Source organism: Diadema setosum, chromosome 4, assembly GCF_964275005.1.
Source record: "Diadema setosum chromosome 4, eeDiaSeto1, whole genome shotgun sequence".
NCBI lineage: Eukaryota > Metazoa > Echinodermata > Echinoidea > Diadematoida > Diadematidae > Diadema > Diadema setosum.
This window is the reverse complement of record NC_092688.1, coordinates 44,376,966-44,395,239: the sequence shown is the minus strand read 5'-3', so window position 1 is coordinate 44,395,239 and position 18,274 is coordinate 44,376,966. Positions and strand designations below refer to the sequence as shown.

Genomic DNA, 18,274 nt, shown 5'->3' with positions numbered 1-18,274 from the left:
AAAAAAAAAAAAATCTTTCCCGCAATACCTCACTTGTTAATATAACAAGGAATATTCTTAAAGTTATGACTAGAAATATCCTGTACTTTCTTTTTATTTTCATTGTTTTTAGAAGCTTTAGAATGGATTTTGCTCATTTTGCAATAAAACTCTTCATGATGGTAAGGAATGTGAAGAACCCCTTTGGGCCCGATGTTCACTGAAGTTTCAACATACATGTATGTACAATCTTGACAAAGTTTTGCTGCTGATGCCCCTTCATGATATGTCCTTGGCTGAATTGCACTCACCTCCTCAGAGACGATGTTTTGCTTTTCAACTGTATTTCCACAAAATACACAACAGTGATAAAGGAGGTGTAGTGTCACTGAATCAGTTCTTATCAATTAAGAGACAAGTTGTATCAATCTGATATCATAATTACACTTAAAGATCTACATAAATACAATGTAATTCATATTAAAGGGATATATTTTTGGTTCAAATTTCTTTAGCCTTTTGATAAGGCCTCGCGTCTTGGGCTATTTTTCCACGCCGCGTGACGACTTAGACGAGACTAGGCTATACCGGGTGAACGCGAAGGTGAGCGGCGCAGACGGCTGACGCCGTTCGCCCTCGCATTCACCCAGGGGCTTGTGATTAGTCTAATTTCAGCCGCCCTAATTTGTCGACATAAACCCGCCATGAGGCCTTGTCAAAAGGCTAAAATTTCTTTAGAACCGCAGCTCTGCTGGATATTTCACTGAAAGACAGATTGATTTTGTACCCTCAATTTAAATAGGTCAACTGATTTTTTTTTTCCAACAACGAAGTAGATTTGACCCACACATGATTTAATTACATTGAAGCCATGAAGTTGAGTGGCTGGGAAGCTATTCAGTTGATTGAAGGAATATCTTGCTTTCTTTTTTTCCTTTTAAAATACCATATTTAAAGAAAACCTGTTGACTACAAAATACAATAATAATGTTTCACAATCTTGGTAGTGAACAAAATGGGCATAAGTCAGATTTGCTTGAAGACAATTCTTGCATGTTAGATTCCTTGATCTAAATACAGTTGTAGGAGAGTTGCTTGAATGAAAAAACTACACTCCTATACTAACAGACAAACTCGAATTATTTCAGATCTCTGTTGGATTTGTGATGAGAGGGCTCTAGTATTTTCAGAACTTGTTGACGCTGATGGGCAACCTGTTGGACAGGAAGAGGCCATTTTCTTTGTCAGAGAGTTGACTGCAAATTTTGAGCAAGCTGGACACAGAATCCTGCGGCGTCCGGCTGGCGTATGGACCTCCCATGTCGGTCTGGACCCAACCTGGACACAAGGATGTGACTAGGATGCCGTCCTTCTTCAGACCCAAGCTCAGGCTCTTTGTAAACATGTTGAGGGCAGCCTTTGGAAAGTGAGAGTGCCAGGAAAAAGATAATCCAGACTTAGACCTTATCATCAAACACAAAATACAAAACTCTGAATATAGGCATAATGAGCTTAGTTCAATCTAAGCAGTGCTGAAAATGCAAATGAAACTGAAAAGATTGTTGTCACATTTGTTTCATACAATCTTTATGGCCAAAATTCTCAATTGCACAGTGAACTCCAGTTTTAACAAACATGTGTACACTAACAGTAGTGTAATAAAGTTACTCTACACATGGGTGAAAATTTAGGTCCTAAAATTGTCTTCTTAATTTTACATAATTCACTGTTCAGCAATACAAAATTGCAATGATTAAAAAATGTGACTCTGCATCATAAAACCAACAAAAAGTCGCCAGACATGGATTTTTAGTTCAGGGCAGATTCTTAAAGAGCAGAATCTAAGCTTTAAAATGATGTATAACTCAATTTGAATGGACTTCCCTAGCCTACCAAAATACTGGAAAGAAAGTAGCCACTCTGGAAAAGTGTGAACTGAGAAAAGAGGCTATGAAGTACAGGGTCTATTAAAGCGGCTTAATCTTTACCAAGCCCTGCTAGCTGTGCAATGAAAGGGACAAAACATAGGATGTAAACCACCGGAGCAACAACAATGAAGGGATTATCAGATTAAGCTGAAATTGAGCATGTTCTATTAACACATTCTGTCTATGATTAATGCCAACTTTCAAAGCAGTAGAGGCATCCTTTCAAAAGTTATTACACTTAAAAGTGAAGAGTGTGTAAAGGATTTCAAGAATTGAAAAGAGGATTCTAAGACACACCGGATCATTCTATTCTTCCCCCAAAACGGGTTGTAGAAAAACTGCTGAAAACACATTTTCACATTCATGTTCTGATCCCAAACTAAAGAATAATGTAGAAGGATAGCTCTTTCAGAAAATATGAAAAACTCAAGATTGATTGGGTTGGGGATTTTTTCATTTATTTCATTTTTCATTTTTTCATTTTTCATTTAAGTGATACATGTTGAAATTCATTCTTTTTTTTTTTTTCCTTTTGTAGAACAGGCAACTCCCATTTTAATGAAGTCCTCATGAGGAATTGATAACTGATAATTTTGCATCCTAAATTTTTCTTTGTTGTATCCGAAATTTTGCTTTAACTACTGGTATACATGTATTTGTTATAACAGGAGTACATTGTACATGGTATTTCCAGGAAATTGACTCACTTTACTCTCCCTGTAACCAGCATGGCCACCAGTACTCTCTGCAATAGAACCATAGCCTGAAGAGATGTTGATGATTGCTGCTTGCTCAAAACTTAACTGCTTCATGGTGCTTCTCTTAGAAGCCTGCCGCAACAACGGCAAAAAAGCCTAAAAAAGAAACCAAAATAATTAATGCATAGTTGACAAATCTGTGATCAAACGGCACAAGAGTTCAATGCATTATAGAACAATGGGCACACAGGAAATTCAGGAGTTTATTTGTAGAGTACATTCCTCTTGTAAATCATTTAGATCTGTAAATGATCGCGGAGAAACACATGATGATCTTCTACTGTCAAGAAATTACTAAAAAAATTTTCTCGCCTTAATCATTTTTCTGATTTTGTTAATGAGTTATATTTCACAAAGAGTTGCATCCCTTATTCTGAATAACATGATCAGTAATTATTTAACAAAATTACATGGTAAACAAAATATTGTTTGTAATGTGAGGAGAAAGATATACAGGAGAAATTGCATCTATAGCATTCTGATTTTCTTGTATACAGCGAACATTCACACCAAAGCACATTCAAATATATTCACATCTATGGTATGTACATTGTTCACTATTTACCTGCACATTACTCAGCAAAATTTTGTGACCCCTCATATTTAACAAGGCCTCAAAGTCAATATTTCAACTGTATGAATACAGGTGTATGATATGCATGATCAATATTAGGCTCAGAACAAAGGTTAGCCAATCTTTGTCAAATCAAATTTTTGTAACTTATTACATGCAAGTCTCATAAGTTTGAAACAGTGAGTGTCATGGCTGAACCTTTTTTTTTTTTTTTTTTTTTCTAATAGATTGATGTTTTGAGGTCTGGTAAGGAATATATGGACCCATTTAGGCCACTTTTTGATGACCTGAAATACAACCGTAGAAGTACATTGGCCTAATTCAAAAAGGAAACATACATTTTAACAATTTATTTTCAATCTTAAGACGCCTGATTGGGCACCAAAAGATAACCTTTATGAAAATTTGGTGGCCCAACATAAATTTTCAGTAGCCCCAGGCCACTACCAATGTGAGCCCTGTATTTCATACAACATAAATACATATCACTGACCTGAGTGATCCTCATGGGACTAATGACATTAATGTCCATGATAGCAGTCAGGAGTTCTCGGCTGACGTCCTCGTAGCTCTTGGTTGAATAAATGCCCGCATTGTTGATCAAGACGTTAAGACCCTTTTCACCTACGAGGTTTGAAACTGTCTCCACAGCTGGCTGATAGGTGGCTTCATTCTGGACATCTGCATCCATAAAAAATTTAAGATCATTTACATTGCAAAGAAAAAGTGTACTTTACTCCTTAGAAATATCTTGGCACAAAAATGAAGGTTCTTCTCACATGCTAATAATCATGTACGACTTGGAAAATAGTACATTTTGAAGGTGTCTAATGAAGATTGAAAATCCTTCAAGTTTAGGCATATTCTTCACAAGAAATCTTCAAAAACTTCATAATCACACAAGTTCATAATCACAAAAGAAAAGACCAAGTGAATTATCCATATCATTAACATCATTATCACCATAAATTGCATGATAACAAAACTGGTAAACTTTTTGTATGTTCTGAATTTAATCTAGTACTTTGATGACGTGCAAAGTGAAAAGATCAAGAGAGTATGTACATACCTAATTCAACGATGTGAACGTTGTCATTGCTTGCTGCTAAAGCTTTGAGTTCCTGTGTAGTAAGATGAAAGCAATAGGCCTACACATTGCTTTTTCTCTTCCTTATAATTTGACGAGATACTCATTTAAGTCTCATTTTTTTTTTTCCATGTACAACCGTCAGTTGGCCATATACACGGTAAAAAGTCTGGACTATTATTTCCCTAATTCATAGGAAAACACTGGTTCAAGACTAATATTTAATACACATAGTTCAGAACAGAAAATCATGTACATATAACATGTGCATTTCTTCTCAGTATCTTTTTTTCTGTTTTTCAACCTAACAGTGTATTCTGGAGCACAGTTTCTGATTTTACATTTCACTTTGAAATCCTATGGTATGAGGACTTTACCACCAGCTAACAGAATCCACATGGTTAAATCTTAATCATTACAGTGCACTCCCGTTATAACAAACACCTCACGGATATAACGAAATTCCAGTTACAACAAAGTGAAAGTTCAGGCTGCAAGATTATCCACTCTCTTTATTGTTATTGTTTATTTGTTCGGTTATAATGAAATTTCAACATAATGAAAAGAAAACCGCCTGTCCTGAGGACTTTGTTATAACGGGAGTCCACTGCACTGATCTTGCAATGCCAGAGCTGAGAAAGCCATTGGACCAGAAATGAAAGCTATAAAGTCTACAACCCTTTGCACACTGAAGCATTTACATAGCATGCAACAAGCCAAGGTGAGCTGCGCCATGGCTGTACAATGTTCAAATGTAAAACATGCATCTATGGTCCAGTATTTTTCTGAGACAACGAGACAACCAAAAATTCTTTAGTGAATCTATGCAAGTTAGGTCGCCAATGACCTTTGCTATTGCTGAGTGGTATCTCAGTAACACTTCAAATGCTTGCAGCTGGGTCATCGCTTGAATTCAAAAAAAAAAAAAAGAAAACGCTAGGAAGCACTGTCATATGAAGGCATGACATACAGATCGATCCATCTGCCATTTCAATGGTAAACACTCCTCTCTTGCAGAGTGAAGCAGCACACAAACCACATTTCACTCAGGATGCCATAACAAACCCAATCATTCATCCATTTTGCACAAAACCTTGCATGTTCAAAGATCACTCTTTCTCAATGCTGCCCGAATGTGGAACTCATGATGTCCACTGACTATACACAGCCCAGTCACTGTCACTGTAGGTCAAGAGATGCCATGCTCCACACAGCGTCTGGTCAGCCTAGATGTTCATAGAAACCATGATTATGAGGGATGCAGACCTCAACTGCATACCTTTTATATGTCAACCATTTTACACAAGACAAGAGGTGCAGATTGCCTAGCTCACGATAGACGGAGATGATTAATATCTTCCTACGTGTGCTCACCCATCTGCCGTATGTTGCCCAACCAGCCTTTCTACCAATGCAACTGAAAAGCTCATCAACACACTGCACCCTACCTACTACACAGGTGTATTACAAGCAAGGCTAGCTGGAGGAGCTCTTTGCCCTTGCTACCAGTGGTAATCTGCGAACCAGTGGGGTACAAATTAGAGGGTGGTCTGTATGTTGTGGAGAATTAATTATGGAGGAAGAGAATTATTATAGAGGAAGGGGAGAATCGAGGATGAGATGGTGAAGCAATATTAGAAATAATTACTATGGTAACAGTGTAGGTGTAGTACTCCTACCTAACCACACCAGCGATCCCAACACATACCGTGTTACTAGTTACAACGCCCCGCGCCGGGGTTATCCTACTATATCAGCCATGGTACTGGCAGCAGGGGCTGCAGAACATTTTTTAGCGAGGGGGTGGGGGATGGGGGCAGAGTTCCACAAGGTTGAATGGGGTATCCCCTCGCTCCCCTTGGCCTTTACATCTCCCTATGTATAGTAAACTTTCAATCCGTGAGACTAAAACAAGCTTCAAGCCATGGCAGTCTAAATAAATGCTGGTACATTACAGTAGTACTACCGTATGTCCCCCCAAAAAAATTACAACGGGACCCTCCGCAATGATATCTTTAAAAATAGTGAATCAATCTATATACAAATTCAGGGTATGAAACTATAACTCATTGCCCACACCTTACAGAAAACCCCATTCGATTTGCTTCAGTGGTCAAGGAGAGGTGAGGAGTTTTGTAGAGGATGTCAGGAATCTCTTCCCTTCAAGTTTTGTCTATTGTATTCACACACAAGAGCATCGAAGTGCTAAACTTGGAGGAATCAGACTCCTGTCACGACATGCTTTGCAACAATCCACATTTCTCTGTGACTGCTTAACCAAATTGAATGAGATTTCCTGCAAAATAGAGCTAAGATGTTATATTTTAAGACCTTGAAGTAGCATTTAGACAGCTTAATCATATTGGGGGTTATCAATGCGAAAATCTGATTGTATTTTTTTTTGGGGGGGGGGGGGGGGGACATACTGTATAGCAGTGCCAGTCAGTATGCAGTAGATTTCTAGCAGCTGGTAGAACAGACGGAACTACAATTTTCATGATTTTGATTCAGGTTAGAGGCCCCTAAATCCACTCGTGCTTGCATAGATTGACACGCATCATTACATCTGCGATTACTGTATCTGTATCTGTATGGTTTAGTCAGCAAAATGTCCAAGAAGACACATCACGCTAACTTGTTGAGGAGCACTACGTGTGGACAGAGCGCGACTATTGAAATGTCTTCAGATTTTGCTTAAATAAACAGGGACAATGATGGACATTGAACTGACTGCCTTATTGACTGAGTTGGTGCCAGTCTTTAACAGTCATTATGAAGACGGAATCCCGGAAAACTGTAGCTCTGTTCTTTCTTTGAAGGAAAGAGGGAGATCATTACCACAACTGTTCAATTAATTTAATTTATACAACACTGACAGTGAGGTGAATGCTGAGCAACCTACCTTCGCCTCCCGTGGATTTCTGCACGATGCAAATACGTGGGATGGCTGCGGCTTACGCCGGGCGAGCTGGCGTACAAACTCCAGACCGATTCCCCTATTCGCACCGGTAACAAACACCGAGTTCATGATGAATTTGACCGACTATTTATAGTCTATGAATCGGATTTTTAGGAGGCCTCATGTGACCACCAACTCTCAGTAAGTGATCTAAACTTCAGATCTTCACTCAATGTTGCCTTTTCCCGTGGTCGGCAGTGGTTGTAAATTTACGGTGTTTATGAGTGCCTTTCGCCTATTTTCGGAGTTTACTGTATTGCGTGCACCGGCGTCCGACGTATAACAGCGACCGCCTCGCTTCGCCGAGTCGATCTCTAGCCGGCCGGCCCCGGCTATAGTAGCACTGACTAGTGTATAGGGAGAGCGGAGCACAGAACTCTTACACAAGAGGTAGAGTTCTGTGGAGCGGAGGCTGCATGCAGGGTATTGACCGATTCGGGTTCGTTGAGGGCAGCAGACATTTTACTGCACAGGGCGCAGCCATAGTGGGTGTATCAGCCGACCCCCCCCCCCCCCCCCCTGCTCTCCCCCACCCCGGGGCAACATGTTTATCGCGCACTTGTAACAAAGGTTCGCGCACTAAGCAAGCATTCGCGCACTCAGTACGAGACGCCTATTGGCTAAAGCAGTTTTTCATTCTGCGCGCGTGCTAATGTAGGGAGAGGGGTGGGGGAGTGCGGAGGGGGGGGGGGTCGGCTGATACACCCACTATGGCTGCGCCACAGAACTATATAGGTAGAATGATCAAGTGGGGTCTGAAAGCATAGCCAGCGCACGCGATCTCCGCCATTTTGGTTAGTCTTTTGTTACGTCACGGCTAGCGTGCGCAGAACAGGGTTTGCAAAGTTGCACTGACTTTTTTTTTTCATGCCGTCAATCTCTCGTTTGAGGCGAGACCCCAGCCGAATTTTTCCACAGTGGGGTGCGTTTATTTGTCGTTTGAGAGTTGGGAGTCGAAGTACTTGTCCATTGCAAATAAACTTTCTGCTCGGCGTGACAAACCTGGAGGCCAAGCCAGGGTTTGATGACTCCAGCAGCTGTCGTATTACGTAAGAGCATGATAAGGATATCTGCCTGTGGCAGACCATTCAAAGTGAACTCAATTTTCTCTATCCTTTCTAAAGTTTTCAATTTTATATTCTACTGAGAAATTCTATGGTCATCCATTTTACATTTCGAACGAAAAAAATTGACCCGTAAATAATGAAAATACAGGAATAAGAAAGAGAGCATTGCCAGTTTGCCGGTGCTGACAATGTGCTATTTGGCAGTGAGTTACAACGGGGAGGTGAGACTACCTCCCTGGTTACAATCAGCCTGCTGACTGGATCATTGAGAAAGAGAGAGAGAGGGAGAGAGAGAGAGAGAGAGAGAGAGGGAGAGCGAGGGGGAGAGAGGGAGGGAGAGGGGGGAGAGATGGGGGAGGAAGAAGGGGAGAGCAAAATGGAATGACAATAGTTCCGGTCACTACAGTACAGGCATGCTCTGTCTGCATACGCTGAATGTCTACACTCACACACACACACGCACACACACACGCACAATGGAGCTACATGGCCCATGCCAAAACCAAAACAATCTCCTCCTCTCGCGGTGCCCCCCCCCCCCCCCCCTCCTGTGGCGCTGTGGCGATGACTGATGCTTAGATTAGGCCAGGGTCAAGAAACAGGTGTTTTATATCTTTGACTTTAAGTCATTGATTGCCAAGATATGCACTGGCATTATTTACTGGGGTGTAGCCTCTTCAAACGAGAGATTTGCGTCATGTCTTCTTTTTTACCTCCCCCTGTTCATCGCAAGCCGTGACGTAACAAAAGACTAATCAAAATGGCGGCATGTAATGTGCGCGCAACTGGCTATAAAGCTACGCGTGGGTTGTGAATGGGCTTGATCAATCTACCTATTTATATCTGTGGGCTGCGCCCATGCCAAAAATACACATAGCGCGTCACAGAATCGGTCAATACCACAATACACGGGTGGTATGGGAGCGGGTCCACAGCCAACAGCTGGCGTCCTAGCTATTTTGGACAACAAGGCCTCGCGCGCGCACTATTGTCTGCCGAGCAGTGTCTGAAAATAGACTAACGCAATATTTGTTTTGTTTTGTTTTGTTTGTTTCAAATACAAAAACAAAACAAAAAATTGTTTTGTTTGTTTGTTCATTTTTCCATCTAAGAAGATGCCTGGATAGCCCATATTCAGCTATGCTAAGCTGGTCTTCCATGGGGTCCAGTTCGATGTGGCGTAAATACCGGTAGGCCTACTCACTCCTGAGCTAGTGATACACGCCACTAAAACCAAAACAGTAACAGCAACAACAGCAACAACAACAGCAGCAGCAGCAGTGTGCAGGGCCGGCGGAGCGTTTTCAAAAAGGTCTTTGAACAGCTCATCTTTCTCATTCCACTTCTTCAGCTGAAATAACCTTTCCGAGCTCACACTTCAAACACTTCAAGCTTTCTAATCTACTTTTTTGAGTGCCACTTTAACATGCGCACTTCCGGGGTAAACAAACAAACAAACGAAAAAAAAAAAAAAAAGTACGGGGGGGGGGGGCCGAAGTGGTGACACCTGGTGCAAAATTTAATACCCTCCACGTTCTGCCGGCCATGGCGTAAAACAAAAGTGGTCCTAAATGGTGCGTGGTCCCACCTTTTATACAATCTCTTTACTTTTTTTTTATATCTCAGCCATTTCATAACGACTTTCATCGAATAAATACTGAGTTCCTCTTAGATGTAATCATGCTCTTTCATAATTATTTCATAAGAGTTTCTCATTATCTCACAAAAAAGTTGGAAACCCGAAGCCCCTCCTAACCTTCCCTTTAAGAAGGCTACTTTATCTTTATCCAGATTTTGGAACAGTTTACGATATAGCAATTAAAGAGGATGGCTAGTAACTGATCAGTGCATGGGAATCAGTGGGAATGCTGGGGGATGATTATTCCAATCCTTCTGGGATTGGAACAATCCATTGCGCCATGAGTATCTCTTTAGGTAGAATGAGCGCTTTATAAGAGTCTCTATTATTATTATTATTATTATTATTATTATTATTATTATTATTATTATTATCATTATTATTATTATTATTATTATTATTATTATTATTATTATTATTATTATTATTATTATTATTATTATTATTCGTTTAAGAGTACATTATATATCTATTGTTGTATGAAAATTATTTGCTTCAGAATGGTCTCATATTCAATTAAGTACAATGTGCAGTTCAATGTTTCCAGGTTATATAGCATGTCTGTACAGTGTCGGGGCGATCGTTAACGGCCCGTTAACGATCGCCCGACAATGTATACAGGCATGCCAACCTGAAAACATTGAACTGCACATTACTCGAATATGAGACCATTCTGAAGCAAATAATTTTCACACAACAATAGATATATAATGTACTCTTAAATGAATCCCACAAGGATTGGAACAATCATCCCCCAGCATTCCCACTGATTCCCACTTGGGGCTAGGCCTATAGCCATCCCCTTTAAAATAACAATCTCTCTGACAAAAAGGGTCAACCCATTTAATATCAGTGATGGACGTAATCATTTTTATGACCTTGTCTATTGATTTCCTGTGATAAATATATCGTACACTGGTATATGATACGCCTGGAAAAACGAGGTTTATATAAAGTGCAGTGACCTATCGGCTCAACTTAAACCTTTCACCACTAGTCGCCATTCCCCGAAACACGATTATTCATCAGTGTAGTCATAATATGGGATAGACATTCTTCCTATATCAAAATCACCTGAAGATCTGGTGCGGGAAAAATAATGGCATATGGGATTTTCGGAAAGATAGTCATCTTGAACATGCTCAGGCCTCGTGTCGCATGACTTGTAGCCTAAACAGCTAAGGAGCCTTTCTTTTTCTTTAATTTTGCGATGGAAAATGTTGAACACTCTTTCACCCGTGGTACTAACATGTACAACAGGGGCTGCACGCAGCCAGCCTCCCCCCCCCCCTACTCAATTCTCTACAATGCAGTCCACACTCACAGCCTGTGCACATAAAAACGTTTATGTCCCAAAGATGCAAAAGAGCTGTATATTCATCCAAATATCAGGTGTATCATAGGCCTACAGGAGCTGTTTAGTTTCTTTGTATGGGATCACAACTTTATTGTCTACCCTGACAAATCCAGGATCCAGTGGATCAGAGGGTTACAGCTCGTTATTCCGAAGGTTCGTTATTCCGAAGGCTCTTTATTCCTAAGATTCGTTATTCCGAAGGTTCATTGTTCCGAATTTCATTTTCGGATTAACCGATCTTCGGAATAACGAACCTTCGGAATAACGCCACAAATTTTCGGATTAATGAACCCCTTTTCATTTTCGGATTAACGAACCTCTAGGTATAGGGAATTTGCGTGTTTCGGATTAACGACCCTTCGGAACAACGAACCTTCGGAATAGCGAACCTTCGGAATAACGAACCGCACCCGGATCAAAGACCATGAGTCAAGTTGGCAACAATACCAGTGGCGGATCCACTGCCGAGGAGCGTACCGGGCGCCCTCCTCCACCCCCCCCCCCCCCCACCTCCTTTTTTTTTTTTTTTTTTTTCATTGGTCAAAACAAGAGGGGGCACGTGCACCCCTTTAATTTTGTAAAGGTACCTCCTCCCCCCCCCCCCACATTATGGAATTCCTGGATCTCCCCTTGAATTTAGACACTATAAGCTACAGATTTTGATTTTCTGCAGGAAGTTAATAGTAATCCAGTCTATTGGCAACCTTAGTTCTGCTGCTATCTTTCTCAAAATTGTGATCTAGTATTGCACTACAGAAAAAAAAACAACAAAAAAGAACAACAAAAAACAAACAAATCGGGGAACTGAACACACAGAGGGGAAAAATAACAACACCCTTATAATTTTCCAAAGATTTCGTCACTGCGTCCTTCCAGTCTTATGACCCGCATCCCCCTCCCCACAATTAAAAAAAAAAAAAGCCAGAATAAGAAAAAGAGCAAGCAAGCAAAACAAACAAAACGCTCTGCTGCCCTGTATTTTTGAACACTAAATCCCGCGGTACATAACACTAACAGGGGCGGATACAGGAATTCCGTAAAAGGGGGGGGGGCGTGCAATATTTCTGGTACTACTTCCGGGTTTCATCTCATATTTTTTCTTTTTATTTTTTTAACAACAAATAAAGAGGGGCCGGCGGGCCCCCCTCTGGATCCACCACTGCATAAAGTATAATGTTGGCTAATGTCCAGGGCCCCGTCTTATACAGACTTCAAATCAATCACAAGTCCCTAAATCAATCGCAACTTGCATTGCAGCTCTCAATAAACTTGTGATTGATTTCTATCACAAGTCTTTATAAGACAGGGACAAGGTGAGACGAAATCACCAATTGTTGTCCTCCCTAGTCCCTCAAAGCGCACAATCCTCGAAGTTCGGTGATTGCTCCCCCTGTTGTTCAGTGCCCAGAGAGATTTTTCCTCCTCACCACCACCACCACCACTAGAGGGCGAACTAGAGGAAACTTGTCACATGACTTGACCACCTGTGGTTTCTCGCTCGTCCTCTCTTCTAGCGCAGCACGGCCGTCGAGCGAGCAGTCAATCGAGTTAGCACACGCAGGTAGCTGCAGCAGGGCGATCGGGAGTGAGCCGCAGTGGTGGAGCTAGCAGTGCCCCATGCCATGCCCATGGCTATCATTGAGGTCGGGAAGATATCCGGATTTCCGTAGCGAGAGTTGAACAAATTTGTAAATTATTTCAACCACACCACGTTGGTGAAGTGAAGGAACGCCTAGTCCATCTACTGACCGTATCTAAAAGAGTGCATTTCCACACAGCGCACTCCAAATGTTTTCTGCTCTGCGTAGCTGTAGCTGGTAGTGGTAGTAGACGAGATAAGAAAAACGATAAAAACGTTTGTTTACTTCACCTGCCTGTTCGTCTCTTGTCTCATCTCAGTGAGTCACACGGTACAGTGTCACATGTTGTTGAATACAATGGAAGTTGTGGAGCGGTAGACGCACGTTTCAAAACGTCTTAATCGGTGTGAGGTTGCGTTGCGCCAGTTATTGCTTGACAAGAACTCTTGAGCATGGTGAGTCGGAGTACTAACCGTATATTACCAGTGAACGATATGAACAGTGAGAGTGAGGATTTGTGTACAATTTAATACACACGGTACAGTGTCACGTGTTGTTGAATACAATGGAAGTTGTGGAGCGGTAGACACGCGTTTCAAAATGTCTTATCTTAATCGGTGTGAGGTTGCGTTGCGCCAGTTATTGCTTGACAAGAACTCGTGAGTCGAGTAATGCTATTTTTAAAGGCAGTGTATACAACCACACGCGTGTGTCTTTACCGTCCAGCCACACGAGTGTGGTTGTAGCCATGGCCCTAGTTGCTGGATACAGCCACACTCGTGTGTATAATGTGTGTGTACTATCTATGTACATATCCACAAACGCGTAGCGGGAATGTGTGTGTGGCCGGCCACTATCAACACGCGATCATGCACCACTGCAAAGCAATGAACATGAACCTGCCTCCTAGATTAATCCCATTTAATATTATCACACCATCTAGACAAATTTACTTTTCTTTAATTTTTAACTTTATTCTCATTTTCTTGATTTGATGAGGTAAATTTAAAGTTATAATTGATTTTGATACATCGTGTCGTTATTGAGACTTCGCCTTCGTATCGTTCGTTCGGGTACTCGCAAATCGCGCATCCACGATCCAGCGTACACAGGCAGCAGCCGGCGCGCGAGTCCGGGTCCCTCAGCTCCTGTGGCAGGCGGCACAACTGCGCTGGCTAGGCTGCAGCTGCACTGAGCGATCGCTAGCACACCACCAGCAGTTTAGCGATGTCAATCCAAAGTCCCCCAATTTAGCGGCAGCTGTAACTTTGCTATTAATTCTAAACCCATCATATCAAGCAAACAAGATGAGAATGGAGCGAAAAATGTATTTGTAAAATAACAATATTAAAAGGTATGAAAATGAGGTTACTTTCATCACTTTGTGAGCAAGCTGATTGTGTGGCGTTTACGTGTTTGACTCACAGATATAAATAGGTAGATTGATCAAGCCCATTCACAACCCACGCGTAGCTTTATAGCCAGTTGCGCGCACATTACATGCCGCCATTTTGATTAGTCTTTTGTTACGTCACGGCTTGCGATGAACAGGGCCCTAGGGGGAGGTAAAAAAGAAGAAAAAAAAAAAAGTCAGCGAAGGCCTGCGCGCGCTAAACTGCAACTCTGCAAACCCTGTTCTGCGCACGCTAGCCGTGACGTAACAAAAGACTAACCAAAATGGCGGAGATCGCGTGCACTGGCTATGCTTTCAGACCCCACTTGATCATTCTACCTATATAGTTCTGTGGTTTGACTAGCCCCGGAGACCCGCCTGCGACTGTACGTTGTACGTTGGGGCTGCTGGTCGCAGTTAGTGTTTGACATGCACGCACGGCGATCATCTTCTCCGTACCGTGTGTGTACATTATATCCCTATGTACATGTACATTACACACAAGTGTGGCTGTATCCAGCGACTCGGGCCATGGCTACAACCACACTCGTGTGGCTGGATGGTAAAGACACACGCGTGTGGTTGTATACACTGCCATTTTTAAATGCGTTAATATCTCCATTCTCTGATTCTCAGAGCTGCCAACAAGGTCAACTTTCAGTATACACGCTGTAGTGTCGGTTAGACAAAGGCAAGGTGCACATCAGTTGACCTCTACTTCCTGGGTTGAACAAACAAAGCAGGTCTGCAGTTTGACCGAAAGATCGATCTGTATCTTGTCATCGGGGATAATGTTCTGCGGAGACTGCGTCGGGCTTCACAGATCCCCTCTTGCAATATATGGAGGAGAGCCGTAAGAGTAGAAAAATGATAAAGACTCCTCCAGACAGACAGATTTTTCCGCCTACTCGGCAGCGATAATATGCGCATGGTTAGATAAATGTGGCACCCCGTGATCATGAATCACATTTCAAACTTTTGTAAATGCCATCTGAAATGCGTTTTGAAATGTGTGTATGATTCAACACCACCCTAGCAAGTTTGATAATGCTGCCCTGCAAGCCCGATGCCTTGGCCATGTAATGTTTTTGGGTACATTCAACCTCATTTTTTTTTTCCACTCGTCTCATTATAGATTCTAACCCCTTACAAAAGTCCCAGCCTCACCACACAAAAACAGCAAACAAGGTCAAAGCTGGAGGTTCACTAACCGCACCAGCGACCCCAACCCGTACTGGTTACAGCGGCCTGCGCCAGGGTTAGAGCCATAATTGCGGTCTCAAACACATTTTAAATCGCCCTTTGAATGGTGTGTCAAATTTGCATGCAGCTTGTACTTTCTTAATGCGTTTGAAAACACGATTGCATTTATCCATCAGCACCTGAAAATGCCTCAAACGCATTTAGGATCATGATTCTGCCTGCAGAGAAAATTTTCAGATAAATGCACCCTTAGTCAGGACCCATGCACCGCCGCGACCAATATGGCCATGCGACCACTCATAGTTTTGACTTTGTAATCAATGATACACACACACTATAAGTAAATTTAGGAGTCTAGAACCTATTGACATTTTGTGTTTCAGACTATGTAATGTATTTCACTTACATTGTATATGAAAGAGTGGTACTCTCAGTTTACTTTCAGTTTCTCCACTATGCCATTATGATCCAATTGTGGCCATGACCGTAATGAAATTATGGCATAAACATGGCACATACAATGTAATTACCAGTTTCGTAGTCTGCTACTTGCTAGCACCAGTAGTAGATTCAACTCCTGGTCTGGGAAATGTATGCCCACATTCTGCTGAAATTATTTGGTACTATAAAATGGGCTTTAGAATATCTGCAATCTGATTGGTCAGTTGTCATGGATTGATTTTTACTGATCCACCCTGAGCCTTGCTTCTGGCAAAATCCAAACGCATTGCCATGCATCCAGTAAAATCCAAACGCATGGCTCAAGTCTTACAGTGTTAAGATCTGTCCATATTGTATTCTGATACACATATTCTAGCTTTTAGAGTGCAATGACTTCACTGTTTGTTTGTTTACAAAGTTTTGTTGTTTTTTGTCGAGCCCACCGCAGGTGATCAGAGGGGAGACTAAGGGATCGCCTACGGCGTCTGTCCGTCCGTCCGTCCGTCCGTCGTCTGTCTGTAACGCTACAAAAACTTCAATAACTCTTTACTCTGGGCTTCAATTGCAATCAAACTTCGAGGGAAGAGGGGTCATACAAAGTTTCACATTTTACCACATATGAAGGTCACCTCAAGGTCAAAGCTCACAGGCAGGGGTCAATGAACTTTAGGGCCCAATGTTAAGTATTTATGGCGTGTTTCTATTATGGGTCATAACTTTTGATCCATAACTCCATTTGTGACCAAACTTGAATGGTAGATGTCCCTTGGGGAGTGGATGGTCACCACAAGGTCAATGGTCACAAGCATGGGTCAACAAACTTTTAGAGCCCAATGTTAAGTTTTTATGGCGCATAATGGGTCATAACTTTTGATCCATAGGTCCATCATGGAGCTACTCTGTTAGTAGCTCCATGGGTCCATTTGTGACTAAACTTGGATGGTAGGGGAAGTGTGGGAGAGTTGAGCCACTGGGAGAGTTGATCCAGGCCACCTTACATCTTCATAGTGACTGACAGCAGTCAGCTGCTGCCATTTCTTGTTCATGCCTATGATTAACTATATTCCAGTGTATGAGGCAGCGACGTTGGACGAAGCATGACAAAATAGTCAAAGAAAAACCATTTTTGGTCACCAAAAGTGAATGTCCACTTGTCAGATATGTGGTTTTCTCTCACACCTATGGTAGAGGATAAGTGCGAATCAGTTGGATTAGCAGATAGTCTGTATATCATTTGTTTCTTTCAGCAAATTTCAACATGTTTGGTGTGGTCATTTTCATAGGTTTTGAGGGTTAGTTTAAATGGCGACTGTGGGGAGAGTTGTGCCAACGTGTCGAGGGAGAGTTGTGCCATGGCTAAACCCTGTATTCCAATGGCTCAGCCCTCAAGTGGCTCAACCCTCCCTTCAAGTGGCTCAATGAGTGTCATTTTTTGGTCAAAGAAATGGGTCTGCAATTGGATGAGGTGAGGAATATTGGAAAGGCATGTGGTGTTCTCGCCAGGGGTGACGCCCTACAGGCGGTTTCTTCTTCCTAACACCAACAGTTGACTTATTACGCAAATCCAGTCAGGGTGCATCTAGAAATCCTGATCATGTGATCGTAGCTGGACCCCAACAACATCCACATTATCCATCCGATGACCCGTAAGTCAAACAGATGCCCCCGCCCCCTCTGTTACCATTACACCATCTTTCCTTAGATAGGTTTCCATAGTCATTTTCTTTTATAAGCCTGTACTTCTTAATATAATATGTAGGGCCTATAGCATAGTGGCTCAACTCTCCCAACCTCGTGGCTCAACTCTCACCACATCAAGGGAGACTTGAGCCATTTTGCAAAATATTTTTGTTGAAGTGTCACCCCCAAGTTGTTTGTGCTAGGTGTCTTATTGGGCTATCATTTTATGCCTGAATAGTTGTAGTATATACCAGCGAACGAATAATCCATAAATTGTGTACAGTTATTGAACAATATCACTAAATGTAAAAAGTGGCTCAACTCTCCCACACTTCCCCTAGATGTCCCTTGGGGAGTGGATGATCACCACAAGGTCAAAGGTCACAAGCAGGGGTCAACGAACTTTTAGAGCCCAATGTTAAGTTTTTATGGCGCGTTTCTATTATGGGTCATAACTTTTGATTCATAACTCCATTTGTGACTAAACTTGGATGGTAGATGTCCCTTGGGGAGTGGATGGTCACCACAAGGTCAATGGTCACAAGCATGGGTCAACGAACTTTTAGAGCCCAATGTTAAGTTTTTATGGCGCGTTTCTATTATGGGTCATAACTTTTGATCCATAGGTC

At 41.9% G+C, this 18,274-nt stretch overlaps 1 protein-coding gene across 1 annotated transcript; it reads right to left on the bottom strand.

Moving 5' to 3' along the window:
- Positions 1-675: 675 nt before the first annotated feature.
- Positions 676-7,485, bottom strand: LOC140227326 (C-signal-like). Its single transcript, XM_072307741.1, has 5 exons — positions 7,229-7,485; positions 4,309-4,360; positions 3,733-3,920; positions 2,615-2,761; positions 676-1,396 (listed from the first exon to the last, which is right to left on the bottom strand). Exons 1-5 carry the CDS (start codon positions 7,352-7,354, stop codon positions 1,166-1,168), a joined length of 744 nt encoding a protein of 247 aa, XP_072163842.1. The 5' UTR covers positions 7,355-7,485; the 3' UTR covers positions 676-1,165.
- Between the last annotated feature and the right edge of the window lie 10,789 nt (positions 7,486-18,274).

Excerpts from the sequence above, each read along its gene's own strand:
- LOC140227326 (XM_072307741.1), bottom strand. The coding sequence starts at position 7,354 with ATGAACTCGGTGTTTGTTACCGGTGCGAATAGGGGAATCGGTCTGGAG. Across the intron at positions 2,762-3,732 it reads GTCCCATGAGGATCACTCAG|GCTTTTTTGCCGTTGTTGCG; the intron begins GTCAGTGATATG and ends TTTCTTTTTTAG. Across the intron at positions 1,397-2,614 it reads CTGGTTACAGGGAGAGTAAA|GCTGCCCTCAACATGTTTAC; the intron begins GTGAGTCAATTT and ends CACTTTCCAAAG.